The sequence below is a fragment of the Primulina tabacum genome, chromosome 16 (assembly GCF_025594145.1).
Source record: "Primulina tabacum isolate GXHZ01 chromosome 16, ASM2559414v2, whole genome shotgun sequence".
Lineage (NCBI taxonomy): Eukaryota > Viridiplantae > Streptophyta > Magnoliopsida > Lamiales > Gesneriaceae > Primulina > Primulina tabacum.
This window is the reverse complement of record NC_134565.1, coordinates 34,518,830-34,537,090: the sequence shown is the minus strand read 5'-3', so window position 1 is coordinate 34,537,090 and position 18,261 is coordinate 34,518,830. Positions and strand designations below refer to the sequence as shown.

Below are 18,261 nucleotides of genomic sequence, written 5' to 3'. Positions count from 1 at the left end.
TATGACTGAAGTTACTTTCTTGTTCCTTGAGGCAAGCGTGAGCAGTTATTTTGAAGAAGTTATATTGCATAAGACTTTCGGTCAACAATATTATTTCTCGAAGACAAAAACTTATGTGAGACGGTCTCATCAGTCGTATTTTGTGAGACATATATCTTATTTAGGCCATCAATAAAAAATATTATTTTTTATGCTAAGAGCATAAGTTTTATTGTGAATATCGGTAGGATTGACCCGTGCCACAGATAAAGATTTGTGAGACCATCTCACAAGATACCTTCTTTTTTCCCGAATTATCTTGTTGACGAAAGTTTTGTGTAATATAACTTCTTCAAAATATTATGTATGATTTGTTAAGCTAAGATCCAAGCAAATTTAGATAATAAGGTTAAAATTGATATCAATATTTTAAAAGATATGTAACCCTAATAAACGTCACAGTATATCAAGGAACATACAGAACATAATATATACTAGTAAAAGATGCACACGCGTTGCATATATTATTATTATTTTTAATTTGATCAAATAATACTAAACAATTAACACGAGATTATGTGATGTTAGTGTATTAAAGTCAACTTCCGGAAGAGATTATTCCCAGAAAATTAGGACAAGTAAAAGATTCCAGGAGAGATTCCCAAAAGATTAGGATAAGTAAAAAGATTAAAGTCAACTTCCAGAAGAGATTCCCGGAAGATTTTTAATATATACTATTATTTTTAATTTGAGCAAATAATACTAAATAATTAACATGAAATTATTTTCAATTTAGGAGAATTATTCGATTTAAAAAGAGAAATTTTGTTTAGATTTTTTTCTATGTAAAATATGGATTGACTTGAGGAGATTATCATGGCCTTTATATATATACTTATAAAGATATTTCACGAAAGTGAGACGGGAACAAACCTCGACATTACAAAAACTATGGATTATAAGAAACAATCCACTGCCCGCCTTGTGTGCCTGCCAGTTTCGGGGAGTACGAGACGGGGTGTCTAGCTGGCAGGCTTGATTAAAGGTTGGGCTTTGGCTAGAATCAAACTGAAACTCCAACAACTCAAACCCCAAGGACTGCAACTCCATCAAAGGCGGAAGCAATTGAAAGGAAAGCTACTCTTGCAACTCAAACCTCAAGGAAGGCAGGAGGTTGAGTTCAATGTACGTTTTCGGACCTCGACAGTTTGGCCATCATTCCTCCGTCTATGCACCGGATACCCATTTCGCTCTTGCATTGAATGATCGGAAAACGAACGGGGATAATGATTTCTGCATCGTCCATCAACCATACAAGGAGGACACTTTCTGTTCAACAAACCGCACAGGCAGTGCATCACGTGCCTTGAGACTAAATGAAACAGCTTGTGGATTTATCTGCATACAGGATCTCGGTAACAACGTACGAATCAAACGTATGGGGTGAATCAATTTTGCAATCAGCGGCCAAAATAATAAGCATACGGCAATGCTGCAAACCTCGCTTCTGGAACTCAATAAAACATAGACATAGCCAACTCAACCAACTGCGCACGAAATATACACGAAACTAAATCCTGGCGATCCTGAGCAACTTGAACATCAAAGAGATTGTCCTTAATTTCTTTCCATTCCCGATTACAAGTCATCGTAATAAATAAGTCTGGTTTTCAAATGCTCACCAGAGCAATTGCATCAAGATACCTCCTACGCATATCCTTAGGACCTTCAATGAATGATGCAGGAAGAACAACACGGTGACCAATTTCACTTCCACGATTTTCCTCACCAACATCGCTGTCATCTATTCCCTGACTACATCTCGGATCAAATCTCCGCTTGTTTCCGTCTGTCGTCTCCAACTTGATGTACATATAGACAACAAACTGTTGTAACAATCTTCCACCATACAACAAAACAGACATATCAGAATCCTGGATTTGCAGCTTATAGCAGTAATACTCTCTACAAGACACCATCCTATCATTCCACAGGTGGTGTTAAGGATTAAGGAATATTAACACCATCATTACCCTCCAGCCAAATAGCTGCAACCGCAGATGGACAATTATAACACTTCTGATAAACATGCACATTCCTACAAATATGCAACCTTAAGTAGGATACTGATCTATTATTTTTTAGAAGCTGAACACTTAAGGGTTAACTATTAATATATCTATCAGCGACACCATGGTGCCTTCATCGACATCTGATTGATCAGCAACAGACATTCTATTATGCAACGTTGTCCCAAAAACAGAGCTGCAAATATCTAGGCCCGTCCTCGGAGGGAATAAGAGGAAGAAATGAATGAAACATTTGTCCTGAAACACGAAATGTACACAACCCACGATTCAACGAAACAAGATTCTTATCAAGTCGAACCCCAAAAATACAAAATGAAAATATATTATTATACAGCTGGATTTTTCGACGAAACAAAGGAGCAAAGGCTCGTAAGAAACTGGTAAGGTCAGCCTAATCTTACCAGCACAACAAAACGACGGAAGCCCATAAAAAAACCTCCAGTCACCATAAAAAGGACACGGTGGGATCAGTGCAAGTAATCCAAGTCCACCTCGTTAACTATGAGACAAAAAATAAGTTATTCAACAGTAGAAGGAAATGTAAGAATTCATATACATTCCCTCACATCTAAAACTTTTATATTATCTCAATATCATCAAGCGATTAAAAATCTCTTATTTGAGTAATGTAAAAAAAATATAATCGTCATGTATCTTGTTATTTATAAATTTCACGCCTAGTCGCTAAATTTTAATTTTTCATATTCCGACCATCGAACAACCATATCTATATAGTCTAAAATAAACTTAAGATTTCATGTCCCTATACTCGTAAATGCTTCTACTATATTTGATAATTGAAATTGCATATAACTGCTGATATGCATATTGACTAAGATGATTTAGGGAAAACTTTATTTTTTGGTTTCCTTCGCTCGTCTTTTTACAATTTTGGTCATCTATATTTTGAAATTTCAGGTTTCTATGCTTATCTTTCAATCATTTTAAAATTGTATTAGTGACACATCAGCGTCGTATAGAGAAAATGATTAAAATAATAAATTTAAAAAAAACACCTTACAAAATGTTTAAAAAAACCTGCCCTTAATGTGTATATATATAATTTTTTTATTTAAAAAAATTGAAATCAAACCTCTGTCCCTTACAACTTTTTTGATTTTCGTCACATAAATACGTTTTACAAAAAAAGCAACAAATATGTTAATTACCAAAAAAAATTCCAAGCACACGTGGTAAACATGCAACACTCCGAACCGGGAAATCCAAAAAATAATAAGCCACTGTTTCGTTTCCTACTCTGAACCCACCGCTTCTTCCTCCTGACTCGATCAACCAAGCTCTTCCTTAGATCTACATTCTGTTTATAATTTACTACTTCCACATCAACCACTTTTCTCTCCCACTCTTTCATCACATATTACATTCAGTATAGAGTCTCGGGTTTAATTGCACACCTTCGTTACTCTTCTGTTTTTTTCTTGCTCGAATTTTGTACCCAAAGAGTGTATGTAAAAAAGTGATCTTTTCGGTTGATATAAATAAAGAAGCGGAGGGGCTTGTCGGGATTGTTTCAAATTTCTCCCTTTTATCTTCTTTTTTCGTTGAAGGAAAGCAGGACAGAGCGGAGAAAATGAGGGAATATTTTGGAGTATTGGTGTGCGTTTGGTTTAGCCTACACGGTTGTTGTTCAGGGAGATTTGTTGTGGAGAAGAACTACCTGACGGTGACGTCACCTCCGTCGCTGAAAAGCGTGTATGAATGCGCGATAGGGAATTTTGGGGTTCCTCAATATGGTGGGACAATGGTTGGGTCTGTCTTGTACCCAAGATCCAACCAGAACGCATGCAAGAGGTTTGAAGATGCTGATATTTCGTTGAGTAATAATAAGCCTGGTGGAATTCCTGTCTTCCTTTTAGTAGACAGAGGAGGTACAATCGATATTTGTTCGATTTCATTTCCAAGATGTTGCATGTATATCATTTCTTTTTTAACTTTTTGCTGAACACCTGCACCAGGTATATGATTTTTGTCTTTACTTTAATGCCAGATTGCTATTTTACATTGAAAGCATGGAATGCTCAGAACGCAGGAGCCGCTGCAATTGTCGTTGTGGATGATAGGGTTGAGCCTCTTATCACCATGGACACCCCAGAGGGGGATGATGCGATGGTGGATTATATACAGAACATAACTATCCCATCAACTCTTATCAGCAGGGAACTTGGGGACAAAATAAGGAAAGAACTAGCTAAAGGAGAAATGGTGAACATGAATATTGATTGGAGGGAGGCCCTGCCGCATCCTGATGACCGGGTTGAGTACGAGTTCTGGACAAATAGCAACGATGAATGTGGTCCCAAGTGTGACAGCCAGTTAGAATTTGTCAGAAGTTTCAAGGGGGCTGCCCAGATACTTGAGCAGAAAGGCTACACTCAGTTCACTCCTCATTACATAACTTGGTATTGTCCGGAGGCATTCATTTTGAGCAAACAGTGCAAGTCACAGTGCATCAATAACGGGAGGTATTGCGCACCGGATCCTGAGCAAGATTTTAGCAGGGGATATGACGGGAAGGATGTGGTGGTGCAAAATCTAAGGCAAGCCTGCTTCTTTAAGATAGCAAAAGAAAGTGGAAAGCCATGGCAGTGGTGGGACTATGTGACAGATTTTTCCATTCGCTGTCCCATGAAAGAGAAAAAGTATACTAAGGATTGTTCTGATCAAGTAATCAGGTCCCTGGGTACGTTAATTGACTTTTATATGTTTATCATTCAGCAATGCTTATATATATATATATATATATATTTGTTTCCAAGGTGTGACTAAATTATCAGGTCTGTCAAACTATCTTTTTCGAATATCACTTGGTATATGTGCTGCAAGTCCTATGTAGAATTTTTCTCTCTTAATTTTTTCTGAGGATTTTGCATATGTGCCGATAGCTATTGTTTTATGAGTAATTATAGTTGCTGCTTGCTTATTGATGTGGACATGTGGTAACCTCTTCCTGCACGTCTTGCATAATAGTCTTGCAGTTAAAAGCAAAAAGTATTTGGCTACTTGATGAATGATTCTGTGCAGGAATTGAAACAAGGAAGATTGACGAATGTATCGGAGACACTGAAGCTGATGTTGACAACCTGGTTCTAAAAGCCGAACAGGAAGCACAGGTTAATTGTTTCTTAAAAGCTCTTTTTGTGTGCTTCATGAACCAGTTTAAGATGATAATGGAAAGATTAATCTCTCTCAGATAGGGAAGGGATCACGAGGAGATGTTACTATCTTGCCAACTCTTGTAGTTAATGGCAGACAATATAGAGGTAGAATCTTTGAAGCGATTTTTCCCCACACTACGTTTTTTCCTGAAAAAAGATTTGAATTTCATGTTACCGATTCTGATATGCAGGTAAGCTGGACAAAGGAGCTGTTCTCAAAGCCATTTGTTCAGGTTTTGAGGAGACTACAGAGCCTGCCATTTGTCTGAGTAAAGGTCGTTATTGTTCCTGCTCGTTTTCTAAGTCACAAAATTCTGTACAAACCAACAAACACAATCTTGAGGCATTAGACTAATCATGTCTAGGACTATCACCTTGATTACTTACCTCACATGTGAAAGTTCCGTTATGTGTTCTTTGGGGGCAGATATGGAAACAAATGAGTGTCTGCATAACAATGGTGGATGCTGGCAAGACAAGGCTGCTAATATTACTGCTTGCCGGGTACCCTAATATTTTTGCTTCAGTTTCATCATTTAGCTGCTAAATGTTGTCAATTTTTTACAAATGTTATTACAGGATACTTTCCGTGGTAGGGTGTGCGAGTGCCCAATTGTGCAGGGGGTGAAATTCATTGGTGATGGTTATACTTATTGTGAAGGTGATTGTTTGCTTTTTAAGTCCTGTCCATAAACGATGCCAAATTGTCTCCTGAACCAACTATTGTCGAAACTCTTTTTGTAGTTGTTTTAGCTCATTGTTTCCTAGAGAAATCTCTTTGTTTCATGATTAGCGTAACACATTCCTCTTTAACATTGGAAAGAGAATGGAAAGGGAGCCTTATTTGTTTTTTTTTTTTTTGTTTCATTATTTAGTTGGCATACTTTGTTTAATATACTCGTCTTTGTTTCTTGGTCTCATAGCTTCAGGAGCGTTAAGATGTGAGATAAATAACGGAGGGTGTTGGAAGGGAACCAAGGGTGGAAGAACTTACTCAGCATGCATTGTGAGTTTTCAAACAGCTAAAATTTTATTTTACTACCTTTTTTTCCATCTGAAGCACACCTAATCCTCAAAGATTAATGTTTTGTGGCTGGGTGATGATGTTTGACCGACAGCTTCAGGATGACCATACAAAAGGTTGCAAGTGCCCACCAGGATTCAGGGGAGATGGAGTTAGTAGTTGTGAAGGTAACCCATCAGTGTGTAAATTACAGTTTTAGAGGCGGAATGTGAGTTTAACTCTGGGTTGTTTCTTTCAGATATCGATGAATGCAAGGAAAAACTGGCATGCCAATGTGCAGACTGCAAATGCAAGAACACCTGGGGAAGTTATGAATGCAGTTGCAGTGGCAACTCTATATATATACACGAACACGACACATGTATAAGTAAGCTCAAGGCATTTTCATCTATCACAAATCATTTTGTGCATAGAAACCAACTGCATACATATCATGTTAGTTAACGAGATTTAGTTATGTTGTCTGTGTCTTTTATTTTTTCAGGTAAAGATGGCAGTGGAGAAGTAGGTTGGGGGTTTACGTCGTTTGTGCTTGTCGGGTTGGCCGTGGCTGGAGTTTCTGGATATGCTGTTTATAAGTACAGGATTCGGGTATCTATGAATTCGAATACAGTCTTACTCAAGTATTTTTACTACGGCGGCGATGATGATAATACATGAGTTGTTTTTACGCAGAGATACATGGATTCCGAGATACGAGCTATCATGGCACAATACATGCCTCTGGACAATCAAGGGGAGGTACCCAGTCAGCTGCCCCTAGGAAGAGTGTAATGTTACATTTGGATAAGAAATAAATGTTTGCCGTGTAGCATCAGCATTTTATTTTATTTTATTCTTTTCTTCATTTGCTGTCTTATTGATTTATTTTAAATTAATTTAATAATATTAATTTGATCCAAAAAAGGTAACAAAATAATGCATTTTCAAATTATGCGTGAGAGAAACAAGTTACTTTTTGTCTTTCTTTTTTTTCCTGAACGTTGCTATGTGCAATAAATTCAATAATTCATCACATAGGGCTTTTTTCTTTTCTTTTCTATTCTTTTTTCATGCTTTGTGTCATATTGTTATCCACCTTTTCAAGGATTGTTTGCTGTATTCCTTCTATTCTGATCTAATTCGCAACTAAATCCAAACTCTATTTTCTTGAATGGCGGCCATTTGACAAAACGTGCAAACTTTACATTTCTGCGCATTTAAATTTACTTCAACCATGCGAGTGGTTATCTTCAACAACTTGCTGTACCAATTGGAAACACTGGAGGATATGACTTCCATCTCCAAGAGTTTCGGCGACGAACAAAGCACATTGCTTGACCAGTATGAGCGGCTATCCTTTGAGCTGCACCTCAACCAAGCCATGCTGGCGCGGAGCCTGTCGGGATTGATCCCAGCTATTGGCCAAACTCCTTTGAGAAGGGGGCGGCGCAATTGGGGGTCGGGTTTTCAGGCTGTGATAAAGAGAATGTTCCAACCCATTCTTGATCTTTGTAAGAGAGGATCAAGAACATATGCTGCTGCAACTGATCCCAAGTAGCCAACATACTGCGTACCTCATGTTTTTCGAACCATTCGGCGATTCTTTCCGGGTAGGCTTGAATCACTTCTTTCGTCTCATGCATGTACGTTCTATATCTAGTCTATCATCGATTCTTTATGTATTTCAGATGACAAATTGTTGGCATCCACTTCATTTTTTTTAAAAAAAAAATTGATCTTATAAAAATTCATGATTGTGTAAGTTCTTGCGTCTTTGATCTTCAATGAATTCATGGAATTTTGAATTTGAATTAAGTTTCAAATGGTGTACTAGTATGTAATATCATGAGAACAAACGTTAAACAAACATGCTTACTTTTTGGAAAAAACAAAAAGATGTGCCAAAGATATTCGAATACGAGTTTCAAATTTGAATACAACCATTTACGATTCATTCATGAAAATCGTAATTTCAACTCAATTAAAACACCTCCTAATTCCCATGTTTGAAAATTGTTACTGGTAAAAAGCACTAACCAGTTACTCTGTAAATGCGATACTTGTGTGTACAGTTTTTTATCGATGAATTAAAGTGAAATTTAACAAATTATGGAGATATTTGAATTGTTGAAATAAAATAAATAAAAATAAAAAGGTGTTGAAATTTTAAAAAAAAAAACAAAAAAACAAAATTATAATATTAATATAGGGTAAAGTTGCAATGATTTTAAATTTCCAAAGTTGTTAACTTAGCAAACACACACTCCACTGGGCACTGATATCTTGCCACATTATATAAGCTATAAAATAAGCCAAAACACAATGATAATTGAATAGAGCTCCAACAATAAATATAACTCAAATTCTTCCATTGCAGTTCACCTGAACAATGAACAAATATACCTTGAAAATGAAATGCGAGACCTGCTAAAATAGTCCCAGACAAATAAATTACTCTGCTGCTGCAGACCCATTGCTGAAACCGTGACGACTATCAACCAAAAGCTGTGACTTCTCCTTCCTCCAAACCACCAACTCTTCAATCCAAGACCCAGAAAGTACAGCCACCAACTCTTCAATCCAAGACCCAGAAAGTACAGCCACAAGAATGAGAAGCAGTTATGATCCCATATTAATTTGCACAAATGTGGGACTACTGTTCCAACCAATGCCACACTCACACAAACACAACACTGCAAAGGTGATATACTCGATCAACCAAAAATTATCTCATTTTTATATATTAAAAAAAAAAACCGCGATTGATAGTGTGATACCTTACGAGCATACAATGTCCCGAAAATTTCATCCCTTTTGGTGCGTTTGGAACGAAATATCTGAAAGATCTTGCGTTTTAAAGATTTTGGTATCCAGGAAAACGAGGAATGAGGTTCAGATTTGATTTTGAACTGAAATGGGTGAAGCTTAAACCGGACAGAAAACCGGAAGATCTTGGAGAGGGGCGAGAATTTGGACGCCTTTAAACTGAAATATAAGTTCTTTGATTTTGCTCGAACAGCTACACTCCATGACTGCTGCTGGTTTACTTGCAACATCGGCGAAGAAGAAAGGCATCAATAAGCATAAAGGGCACTTTAAACCTCCTCCTAGGCTTGTTGGCCGTTACTATGGGCCTACAATTCAAAGACCCAATGGGCTAAAGATGAAGCCCAACGTATTTAGAACCCTATAACTTGGATCCTCCACGCCCAAAGGAACCGATTAAACGTCGGGGGCCCATTTGCAGTAATTCCATGGATAATTCAAAGAGAATATCTTCGCTTCTTTTGGAAGAGGGAGGAAGCCCGGTAATGTTTCTTTTCTATAGAATTCACGTAACCTTGAGCTTGAAACGATGGATTTTATCGGGACGTAGTGATTTGATTTGAGGATGGATTCGAGGGAAATGGTATAACTTGATTGGATTGGAATGGATGGGATGAAAATCGATTCCAATTTTGGATATTCAAACAAACCACGAAAATTGATTTGTTTATCCAAACAAGTGACAATTTTAAATTTCGTCTTCTTAAATCCATCGATGCAAACGGTTCTTTTTTCCTTCTTCACCCAAAATGTATCTGCTGTAGAACTAGGTCGAGTAGAAATTAGCGAAGAAATAAATGTTGATTGATAATTGTGTGTTTGATTGACATGCTTTAGTCGTAGTATAAAAGATGAAATAGTGTAAAGCCGAAGAAAATAGCAGTTCATTCAAGTGAATAATTATGCATGGGAACTTAACCGTGAAATCTCAAATATAGTGTTAGCCTTTAATTGGATTCCAAAATCCCCGTTTGAGCAAGCCAAAAGAAATTTTTTTTTATGACCCGAAAACTTTCTTCGGTGCACACTTCCGAGAAAGTGTAGGCAGCGGAAACGAACTCCTGACTATTTGTCAATCACCAACTCAGAAGAAGATATTTTATTACATTGTCTCACAGTTGCAACCATTGATTAATTCCTTGCTCAGTGAGCATGAATTGTACTTGGATCATTAATCTTTGCTGGCCAAGATATGTGTTCATGAGTGACTGTTACCTTGCTAAGTACATTCAAAGAGGAATTTTCTTGCTAAGCGTGATTATTTGGTGTGGACTGTGGATTGTTCCTCAAAGAATGGTGGCCTTTTATTTCCACCTCCACTTTCTCAATTTTCATGTTTCATTTATCATGATCATTAGTACAAGAATATAATGATAAAATACCTTTCAAAAATTATCATAGTGGTAAATATATTTTTATTGAAACATATAACTTGAAATAGTAAAGTGAGGCCAAGTAATGAGAAAGAAAAACCGAAGGAAATTAAAACACATTTAATCCCTTCACTAATGTTTATTACGAACTCTCCCCACGCATGGTAGAGAGAAATAAGTCGATATTTACTGAATACGTATATCACTGATCAATTCCACGTCTCAGCAAGCTCCAAACGTTCACTGCACACTGCAAGAATTTTTTACAGGAAACAGTTAATAAAAGAAGATATACAAACCAAGCACTTGTCCAATATGTACGTAAATAACGACAATGTAATAATCGCAAGAAAGATTTACGTGTCGCAGTCGGTGCTGTAGCTGATGGGATAGGGGATGTCAACGTTGCAACTGGCAGGCAGGCTTTCCGCATATTGAGGGTTGACATCATAAGCTTTTGCTAAGGTCTTCAAACACTGGCAGACGGTCTTGCGGTCTGCTGCGGTGCTAGCGGCGCTGTTAAGAGATTGAATGCCATCGCAGCATGCAGTTGGCACGTCGCCACCCTGCTGGAGGTATGTTTCGCACGGCGCCAAGCTGTCCACCACCGTCTGGCAGCTTATGCCCTGTGCATTCGAAGGTGCTGCCATGCACATTACCACCACCATGATGCTAATCAAGATAATTGCTTTTAACGCCATGGATACAAAATGAAGGAAACCTTTTGAGAATCTGTAGAAATATTGATTGGTAGAAGTGGATGGATCGATGTAAAGGTTCTTCATATACAAGGCCCTTATATAGAGCCCGGACTGGGGTGAAGTAAAGGGAAATTCAATAAAAGTTGAATTTTCTGCAGGATCTATATATGTAGTGTAGAACGCAACGTAAGTGCGACGCTAATTATGTAAACATATATAGATTAGCCCGTCCCCTAGGATCCTCCCAACTCCACAGTAATGTAGGTTCTTTTTGAAACGAACTTTATTTTCCCTAGTTTTTTGAGTGAGACTAAAATAATTTGATATATGTAACAATGGATATTGTTAAGGTTCTTCGTATACAAGGCCCTTATCCAACCGATATGAGACAACTAACACACACATCTCACATCCATGAATGAACATCTGGAGCGTGAAGTTTACAAATGACCCAATTATGACCAGAACGGATGACCCAACTATGGACAGTCCAACACATAGCGGTGGAATCTGAGCTCTGATACCATGTTAAGATTGGAATTTGTACCTAACTCAACCCCAAAAGCTAGCTCAAGGGGGAGGATTGTCCAAAACCGTATAAACAACTTCCAGGTATTTTGTCCAACCGATGTGAGACAACTGACAGATATACATGAAATGTTGGGTAAAAGATATATATGTATTTTATCATCATTAAAATAAAATTATTTTTTTAAAAAAATTATATCAATATTTCGAGAAATCAGTAGATAAAAACTCAGTTTATTTTATCATCTTTATGAAGGTACGGTGTTCGATTTTAAAAACCTAAAAAAAAAAAGAAGAAGAGAAAGTATGCAAATCAAGACATTATTATATAATACTAACTGCATGATGTGGAGGGTAACTCGACACATTGATTTTTTATTAATAAATTTTTGTATTTACTTTTCCCTTCAGAAATCTATTACTCCGGTCTTCCCTCGACAGGAAGATTTAAAATTTTAGAGTGACCGAAGGAGGATCATTTTTCTAAAAATAGTGTTGGAAGGAGGTTCATAAATTTATATGACCCCGAGAAAAATAGAGCAACTACTCGTATTTGTGTTCATTCAATAAATATCAATAGAAATCTTTTTTATCTCAAATTTCTCTCTAATTTTCACTTTTTTTAAGAGTCCAGCCGACTCGAACTGACCACGATTACCAAGGGACATATTATTATTATTATTATTATTATATAATAAAGTGCGAGGCCCCTCCCACGTCCACGTCCTTCTTAACTTGTGGGTGTACGCTGATTAATTATACTTTTATGAGATAGGACGGCCTCAAAATTTTCTTTAGCACCACTGAAAAATCTAGAGGCTAACATTTTGCTAATAAATAAATATTCCATCTACCTTGCCCCCGACGCTTTGAATATTTCTTTTTTTTTATATGCTCAAATAATACAATCGCAGCATCAAATACAGAACTCGTCTGCAACCATTTATGCATACCAAAATTAGTTGTAATTTTTTTCTTTATCGTTTTGGTCATTTGTTGTATCAAATTTCAAACTTAAGTATGTTTTAACGTCTGAGATATGATAATTATAAGATTATTAAATAATTAATATTATATAATAAAATATATGTGATCTGTTTCGAATATGAAATGGTAAAATAAATTTTTTGTACTTTACCTAAAGATCTCCTTTAAATTTGCAACACAAAACCCAACTTTGTATGCGATTCATAGTACATTTTGATATCTAAAACTCCATGGTTGAGTCAAGAAGCTCTACTGCTACTACCCTTGTACCACTGCCCAGTTGTCCTTTTAAACACAAGATCACTGGTTAAAAACCGATTTAAAATAGCAAATAAATTCCAGACATGCAATTCAACAGAAGCACCTACGGCACGGACGATGAAATTGCATCTTTTCGAGGTCGAAGACGAGGAAGCGTGGGATACAGAAAGCTTGCAGAGACCGGAGAATGATGAAGAACCCGAGATAGATTGAGAGCTGCAGAGAGATTTAGGCGCGGGAGGTTTGGAGAAGATGGAGGGTTTTAGATTGGGGTTGGATGAGAGGAGAGCGGCCACTGAAGCAGCTGCTGAACACGCCATTATCGCTAAGGTGGGTGGACGCGGGATAAGTGCACACAGCTGCTGTGAGAATTTATGTCCCCTCTTGTGTGTTGAAATTTATTTATTATTGTTATTTTTTTATAAAAAAAAAACTACATTTTTTGAACTTCGTTTATTTATTACTTAATTTTTTAGAAAATATATTGAACTTTATTTTCGATGTTTACGAAGGTGTTTGTTTAAGAAAATTAACTGAATAAAAAATAATTCAAGCAGCTAGCTTGAAAATTAGCCAATGTAATAAAATCATAATAAGTATGACTTAACCCCGTTTAAATAGTCTACAATCTAGTAGAGCTTTGAAAACTTGAGGTCCAAAATATTATATGTTGAATTAATCTACTACTCCAGTAATTTTATATCTTGTCAACTAGAGCTCTGACTTTACTAGTTTCACCCGTGATTCTCCTTATAAAAGCTCGATTTCGGGCCTTTCTAACCCCTTAAATTTAGGAATATATAAAATAATAATAATAATAATAATTATTAGAGATATAAATAAACCAAATCATTTATGAGTTTTTTTTGAAACGTCTGATCTCGTTCAATGAGGTTCATTAAAATAAACAAACCAAATTCAAACTTTACAATATTCGACTCGTTAGCTCGTGAACATTTTCGTTTGTAAGTTCATGAGTCATCTTTTAAATGAAAAATAATAGTTTTGATGTTTGATTTATTGATTTTGTACATTGTTCATGTAATATATATAAAAATTTATTAAATTTATTTATTATAATAAATTTACAAAATTTAATAAAAATATTATATTTTTCTTTAAATATATAATTTAATTTTTAATGAATTTAATAAAATAATTACAGTTTCAGAGGCGGAATGTGAGTTTAACTCTGGGTTGTTTCTTTCAGATATCGATGAATGCAAGGAAAAACTGGCATGCCAATGCGCAGACTGCAAATGCAAGAACACCTGGGAAAGTTATGAATGCAGTTGCAGAGGCAACTCTATATATACACGAACACGACACATGTATAAGTAAGCTCAAGGCATTTTCATCTATCACAAATCATTTTGTGCGTAGAAACCAACTACGTACATATCATGTTAGTTAACGAGATTTAGTTATGTTGTCTGTGTCTTTTATTTTTTCAGGTAAAGATGGCAGTGGAGAAGTAGGTTGGGGGTTTACGTCGTTTGTGATTGTCGGGTTGGCGGTGACTGGAGTTTCTGGATATGCTGTTTATATGTACATGATTCGGGTATCTATGAATTCGAATACACAGTCTTACTCAAGTTTTTTTACTACGGCGATGATGATAATACATGAGTTGTTTTTACGCAGAGATACATGGATTCCGAGATACGAGCTATCATGGCACAATACATGCCTCTGGACAATCAAGGGGGGGTACCCAGTCAGCTGCCCCTAGGGAGAGTGTAATGTTACATTTGAATAAGAAATAAATGTTTGCCGTGTTGCATCAGCATTTTATTTTATTTTACTCTTTTCTTCATTTGCTGTCTTGGTGATTTATTTTAAATTAATTTAATAATATTAATTTGATCCAAAAAAGGTAACAAAATAATGCATTTTCAAATTATGCGTGAGAGAAACAAGTTACTTTTTGTCTTTCTTTTTTTTCCTGAACGTTGCTATGTGCAATAAATTCAATAATTCATCACATAGGGCTTTTTTCTTTTCTTTTCTATTCTTTTTTCATGCTTTGTGTCATATTGTTATCCACCTTTTCAAGGATTGTTTGCTGTATTCCTTCTATTCTGATCTAATTCGCAACTAAATCCAAACTCTATTTTCTTGAATGGCGGCCATTTGACAAAACGTGCAAACTTTACATTTCTGCGCATTTAAATTTACTTCAACCATGCGAGTGGTTATCTTCAACAACTTGCTGTACCAATTGGAAACACTGGAGGATATGACTTCCATCTCCAAGAGTTTCGGTGACGAACAAAGCACATTGCTTGACCAGTATGAGCGGCTATCCTTTGAGCTGCACCTCAACCAAGCCATGCTGGCGCGGAGCCTGTCGGGATCGATCCCAGCTATTGGCCAAACTCCTTTGAGAAGAGGGCGGCGCAATCGGGGGTCGGGTTTTCAGGCTGTGATAAAGAGAATGTTCCAACCCATTCTTGATCTTTGTAAGAGAGGATCAAGAACATATGCTGCTGCAACTGATCCCAAGTAGCCAACATACTGCGTACCTCATATTTTTCGAACCATTCCGCGATTCTTTCCGGGTAGGCTTGAATCACTTCTTTCGTCTCATGCATGTACGTTCTATATCTAGTCTATCATCGATTCTTTATGTATTTCAGATGACAAATTGTTGGCATCCACTTCATTTTTTTTTAAAAAAAATTGATCTTATAAAAATTCATGATTGTGTAAGTTCTTGCGTCTTTGATCTTCAATGAATTCATGGAATTTTGAATTTGAATTCAGTTTCAAATGGTGTACTAGTATGTAATATCATGAGAACGAACGTTAAACAAACATGCTTACTTTTTGGAAAAAACAAAAAGATGTGCCCAAGATATTCGAATACGAGTTTCAAATTTGAATACAACCATTTACGATTCATTCATGAAAATCGTAATTTCAACTCAATTAAAACACCTCCTAATTCCCATGTTTGAAAATTGTTGCTGGTCAAAAGCAGTAACCAGTTACTCTGCAAATGCGATGCTTGTGTGTGCAGTTTTTTATCATTATCGATTGATTAAAGTGAAATTTAACAAATTATGAAGAGACTAAATTGATATTTGAATTTTTGAAATAAAATAAATAAAAATGTGTTGAAATTTTTTTTTTTAAAAAATAAAAGTGTAATATTAATATCATATAAGGGTAAAGTTGGAAGAAAAAGTTGGCGTCCTTTTTTTTTGTTCTACGGGATGGGGATACCGGTTACATAAAACTATTTCTAGGCACTTTCCTATGTCTACTTATTCCTAGCTTGTCTTCATCAATAATCTTCCTCAGCCTTGGCGAAGGATCCTCGACACTCCTCCAACCTCTGTCGTAATCCAGTGATATCGATTCCAAAAAGTCAACCACTCTGTTTTGTTCTCTATATATGTGATGCACCCGAACTTCCCATTCATTCGCGAGTAACTTTTGACAATTATAGACTACGTTGGACGATGGAGAACAAGGGGTCACTTCACCGTTGAGCCACTGCACTACTGTTGTTGAATCTATCCCGAGCTTAAAAGTTGGTGTCTTTATTAGGTAGTTATTATCATGTCCTCAACTTTAATAAAATAGAATAAATTACATTGTTTTAAAGGAAATTTTTTCAAATCATATATAACTAACACCTGATATAATATTGTGTTGGACATGTAGTTTGGTAATATTATTCTTGAGATTACAGAACTATCCAAAATACAAAGTGGTCGATAAATATTTGATTCATCAAACCATAAGCATCACATCAAAAAATATTTGTAAAAAAATGTGTGTAATTGTTACCCTATAATTAGATAGGAGAAGTCTTCAATAGCTGTTGGCATGTCATGTGGAATTTTCATTTTACTTCCCCCTTTTTGGATTTTTAGCATGACAGGTTGAGATCCGAATATAAATAAAATATTATAAATCCTTCTTTTTCCCTCTTTAAACATACATCTTGCAATGATTATAGATTTCCAAAGTTGTTAACTTAGCAAACACAAACTCCACTGATATCTTGCCACATTATATAAGTTATAAAATAAGCCAAAACACAGTGATAATTGAATAGAGCTCCAACAATAAATATAACTCAAATTCTTCCATTGCAGTTCACCTGAACAATGAACAAATATACCTTGAAAATGAAATGCGAGACCTGCTAAAATTGTAGTGGCCAAAAATTCAGTGCACGTATAACTCATGCATTTATTTAATTATTAAAGCATTTATTTAATTTTAAAGCGAGTTCTAGTAGTGCATGATTTATTTAAATACATTGTTTTAAATTAGTCATGTTTATGTGATGCACGTTAAAATGTTTTTCGAGTTTCATGTTTCAGGCGATTATTCGAGACGGGATTGAGGAAAAGACCCGGTGACGATTTTTGGCAATTTCAAAAGATGATATTTTATTTTAAGTTAAGGATGGGACGTTTTAAATAATTTATTTAGTGTTAGCATTTTAAAGCCTTATTTTGTTTATGTAATTAGTAATTTAAGAGTTTTGAACTTTTAAAATTAGTGTGTAATCATTTTAAATGAGGAGTTTGATTAAATTAGTGTGTGTTAACTTTTAATTAGTATTTAACTTAGTTAATTTAGCACTAATTCTCCTAATCAAAAACCCACACACACGTTACACACACCCACACACACTTACACGTTTTTACACACACTAAACCGTAAAACACACACACTATCACAATTCAGATTTTTATTATTTTGAGAGTGCAAAACCTAGGGTTTTCATCTAAGAAGCGGCCGCCCCTCTCCTTCAAACCTTCCAGCAACTTTTCTTTAATTTCGTTGCAAGATTTTAGCGCCACGATCATCCCGGATCAACCTCGCATCTCTCCCCGCTTCGGTATCGTCGTCACAGTATTTTTGAATATCAAAAGGCACGTATATTCTGTTATTTCTGCATCGACCTCGTCATATTATGCGTTGCGTTGTTATTTATGTGTAAAAATTCATGGGTGACGTTCGTTGTTTGAGCGGAAAACGATTTGGATCAGTTTTGAAATAAGTCTAGATCTCAAATCCCGTTTTTGATATTCTTTTGAACACTGAGATTTTTCGGTCGGGATTCTGAGAAAACTTTCAACGTGAAAATTGTAGAATTTTTTGATACCTTCGATTTGATATAAAATTCGAAATATTTGGATAAAAATTGAGTGAGTTATGACGTTTTTTGTGGGACTGCTCAAACTTCGTTTTTCAGAAAATTATGTGTTGATGCGTTTTTGAGATTTTATTGTTGCAGGCTTCGTTGGGAATCGACGGGTGATCGTTGCTGCGTCTAGGTATGATTAGTATGATGTTGGGTTGTTATTT

General features: G+C 35.9%; 1 protein-coding gene and 1 long non-coding RNA gene across 3 annotated transcripts; one reads left to right on the top strand and one right to left on the bottom strand.

The window, feature by feature from the left end:
• Positions 1–3,305: 3,305 nt before the first annotated feature.
• LOC142528993 (vacuolar-sorting receptor 1-like) lies at positions 3,306–7,116 on the top strand. Of its 2 annotated transcripts, none has more exons than XM_075634329.1 (12): positions 3,306–3,958; positions 4,078–4,770; positions 5,112–5,200; positions 5,281–5,350; positions 5,437–5,520; positions 5,673–5,749; positions 5,825–5,906; positions 6,169–6,251; positions 6,364–6,436; positions 6,508–6,636; positions 6,754–6,860; positions 6,945–7,116. In XM_075634329.1, exons 1-12 carry the CDS (start codon positions 3,661–3,663, stop codon positions 7,041–7,043), a joined length of 1,884 nt encoding a protein of 627 aa, XP_075490444.1. In that variant the 5' UTR covers positions 3,306–3,660; the 3' UTR covers positions 7,044–7,116. The 2 variants fall into 2 exon arrangements, with proteins under 2 accessions (XP_075490444.1, XP_075490445.1); XM_075634330.1 differs by having other exon boundaries at positions 3,307–3,958; positions 6,370–6,436.
• Positions 7,117–8,530: 1,414 nt separating this feature from the next.
• Positions 8,531–10,694, bottom strand: LOC142530170 (uncharacterized). Its single transcript, XR_012816046.1, has 3 exons — positions 9,029–10,694; positions 8,820–8,944; positions 8,531–8,786 (listed from the first exon to the last, which is right to left on the bottom strand). It is a non-coding gene; the product is annotated as an uncharacterized LOC142530170 (long non-coding RNA).
• Between the last annotated feature and the right edge of the window lie 7,567 nt (positions 10,695–18,261).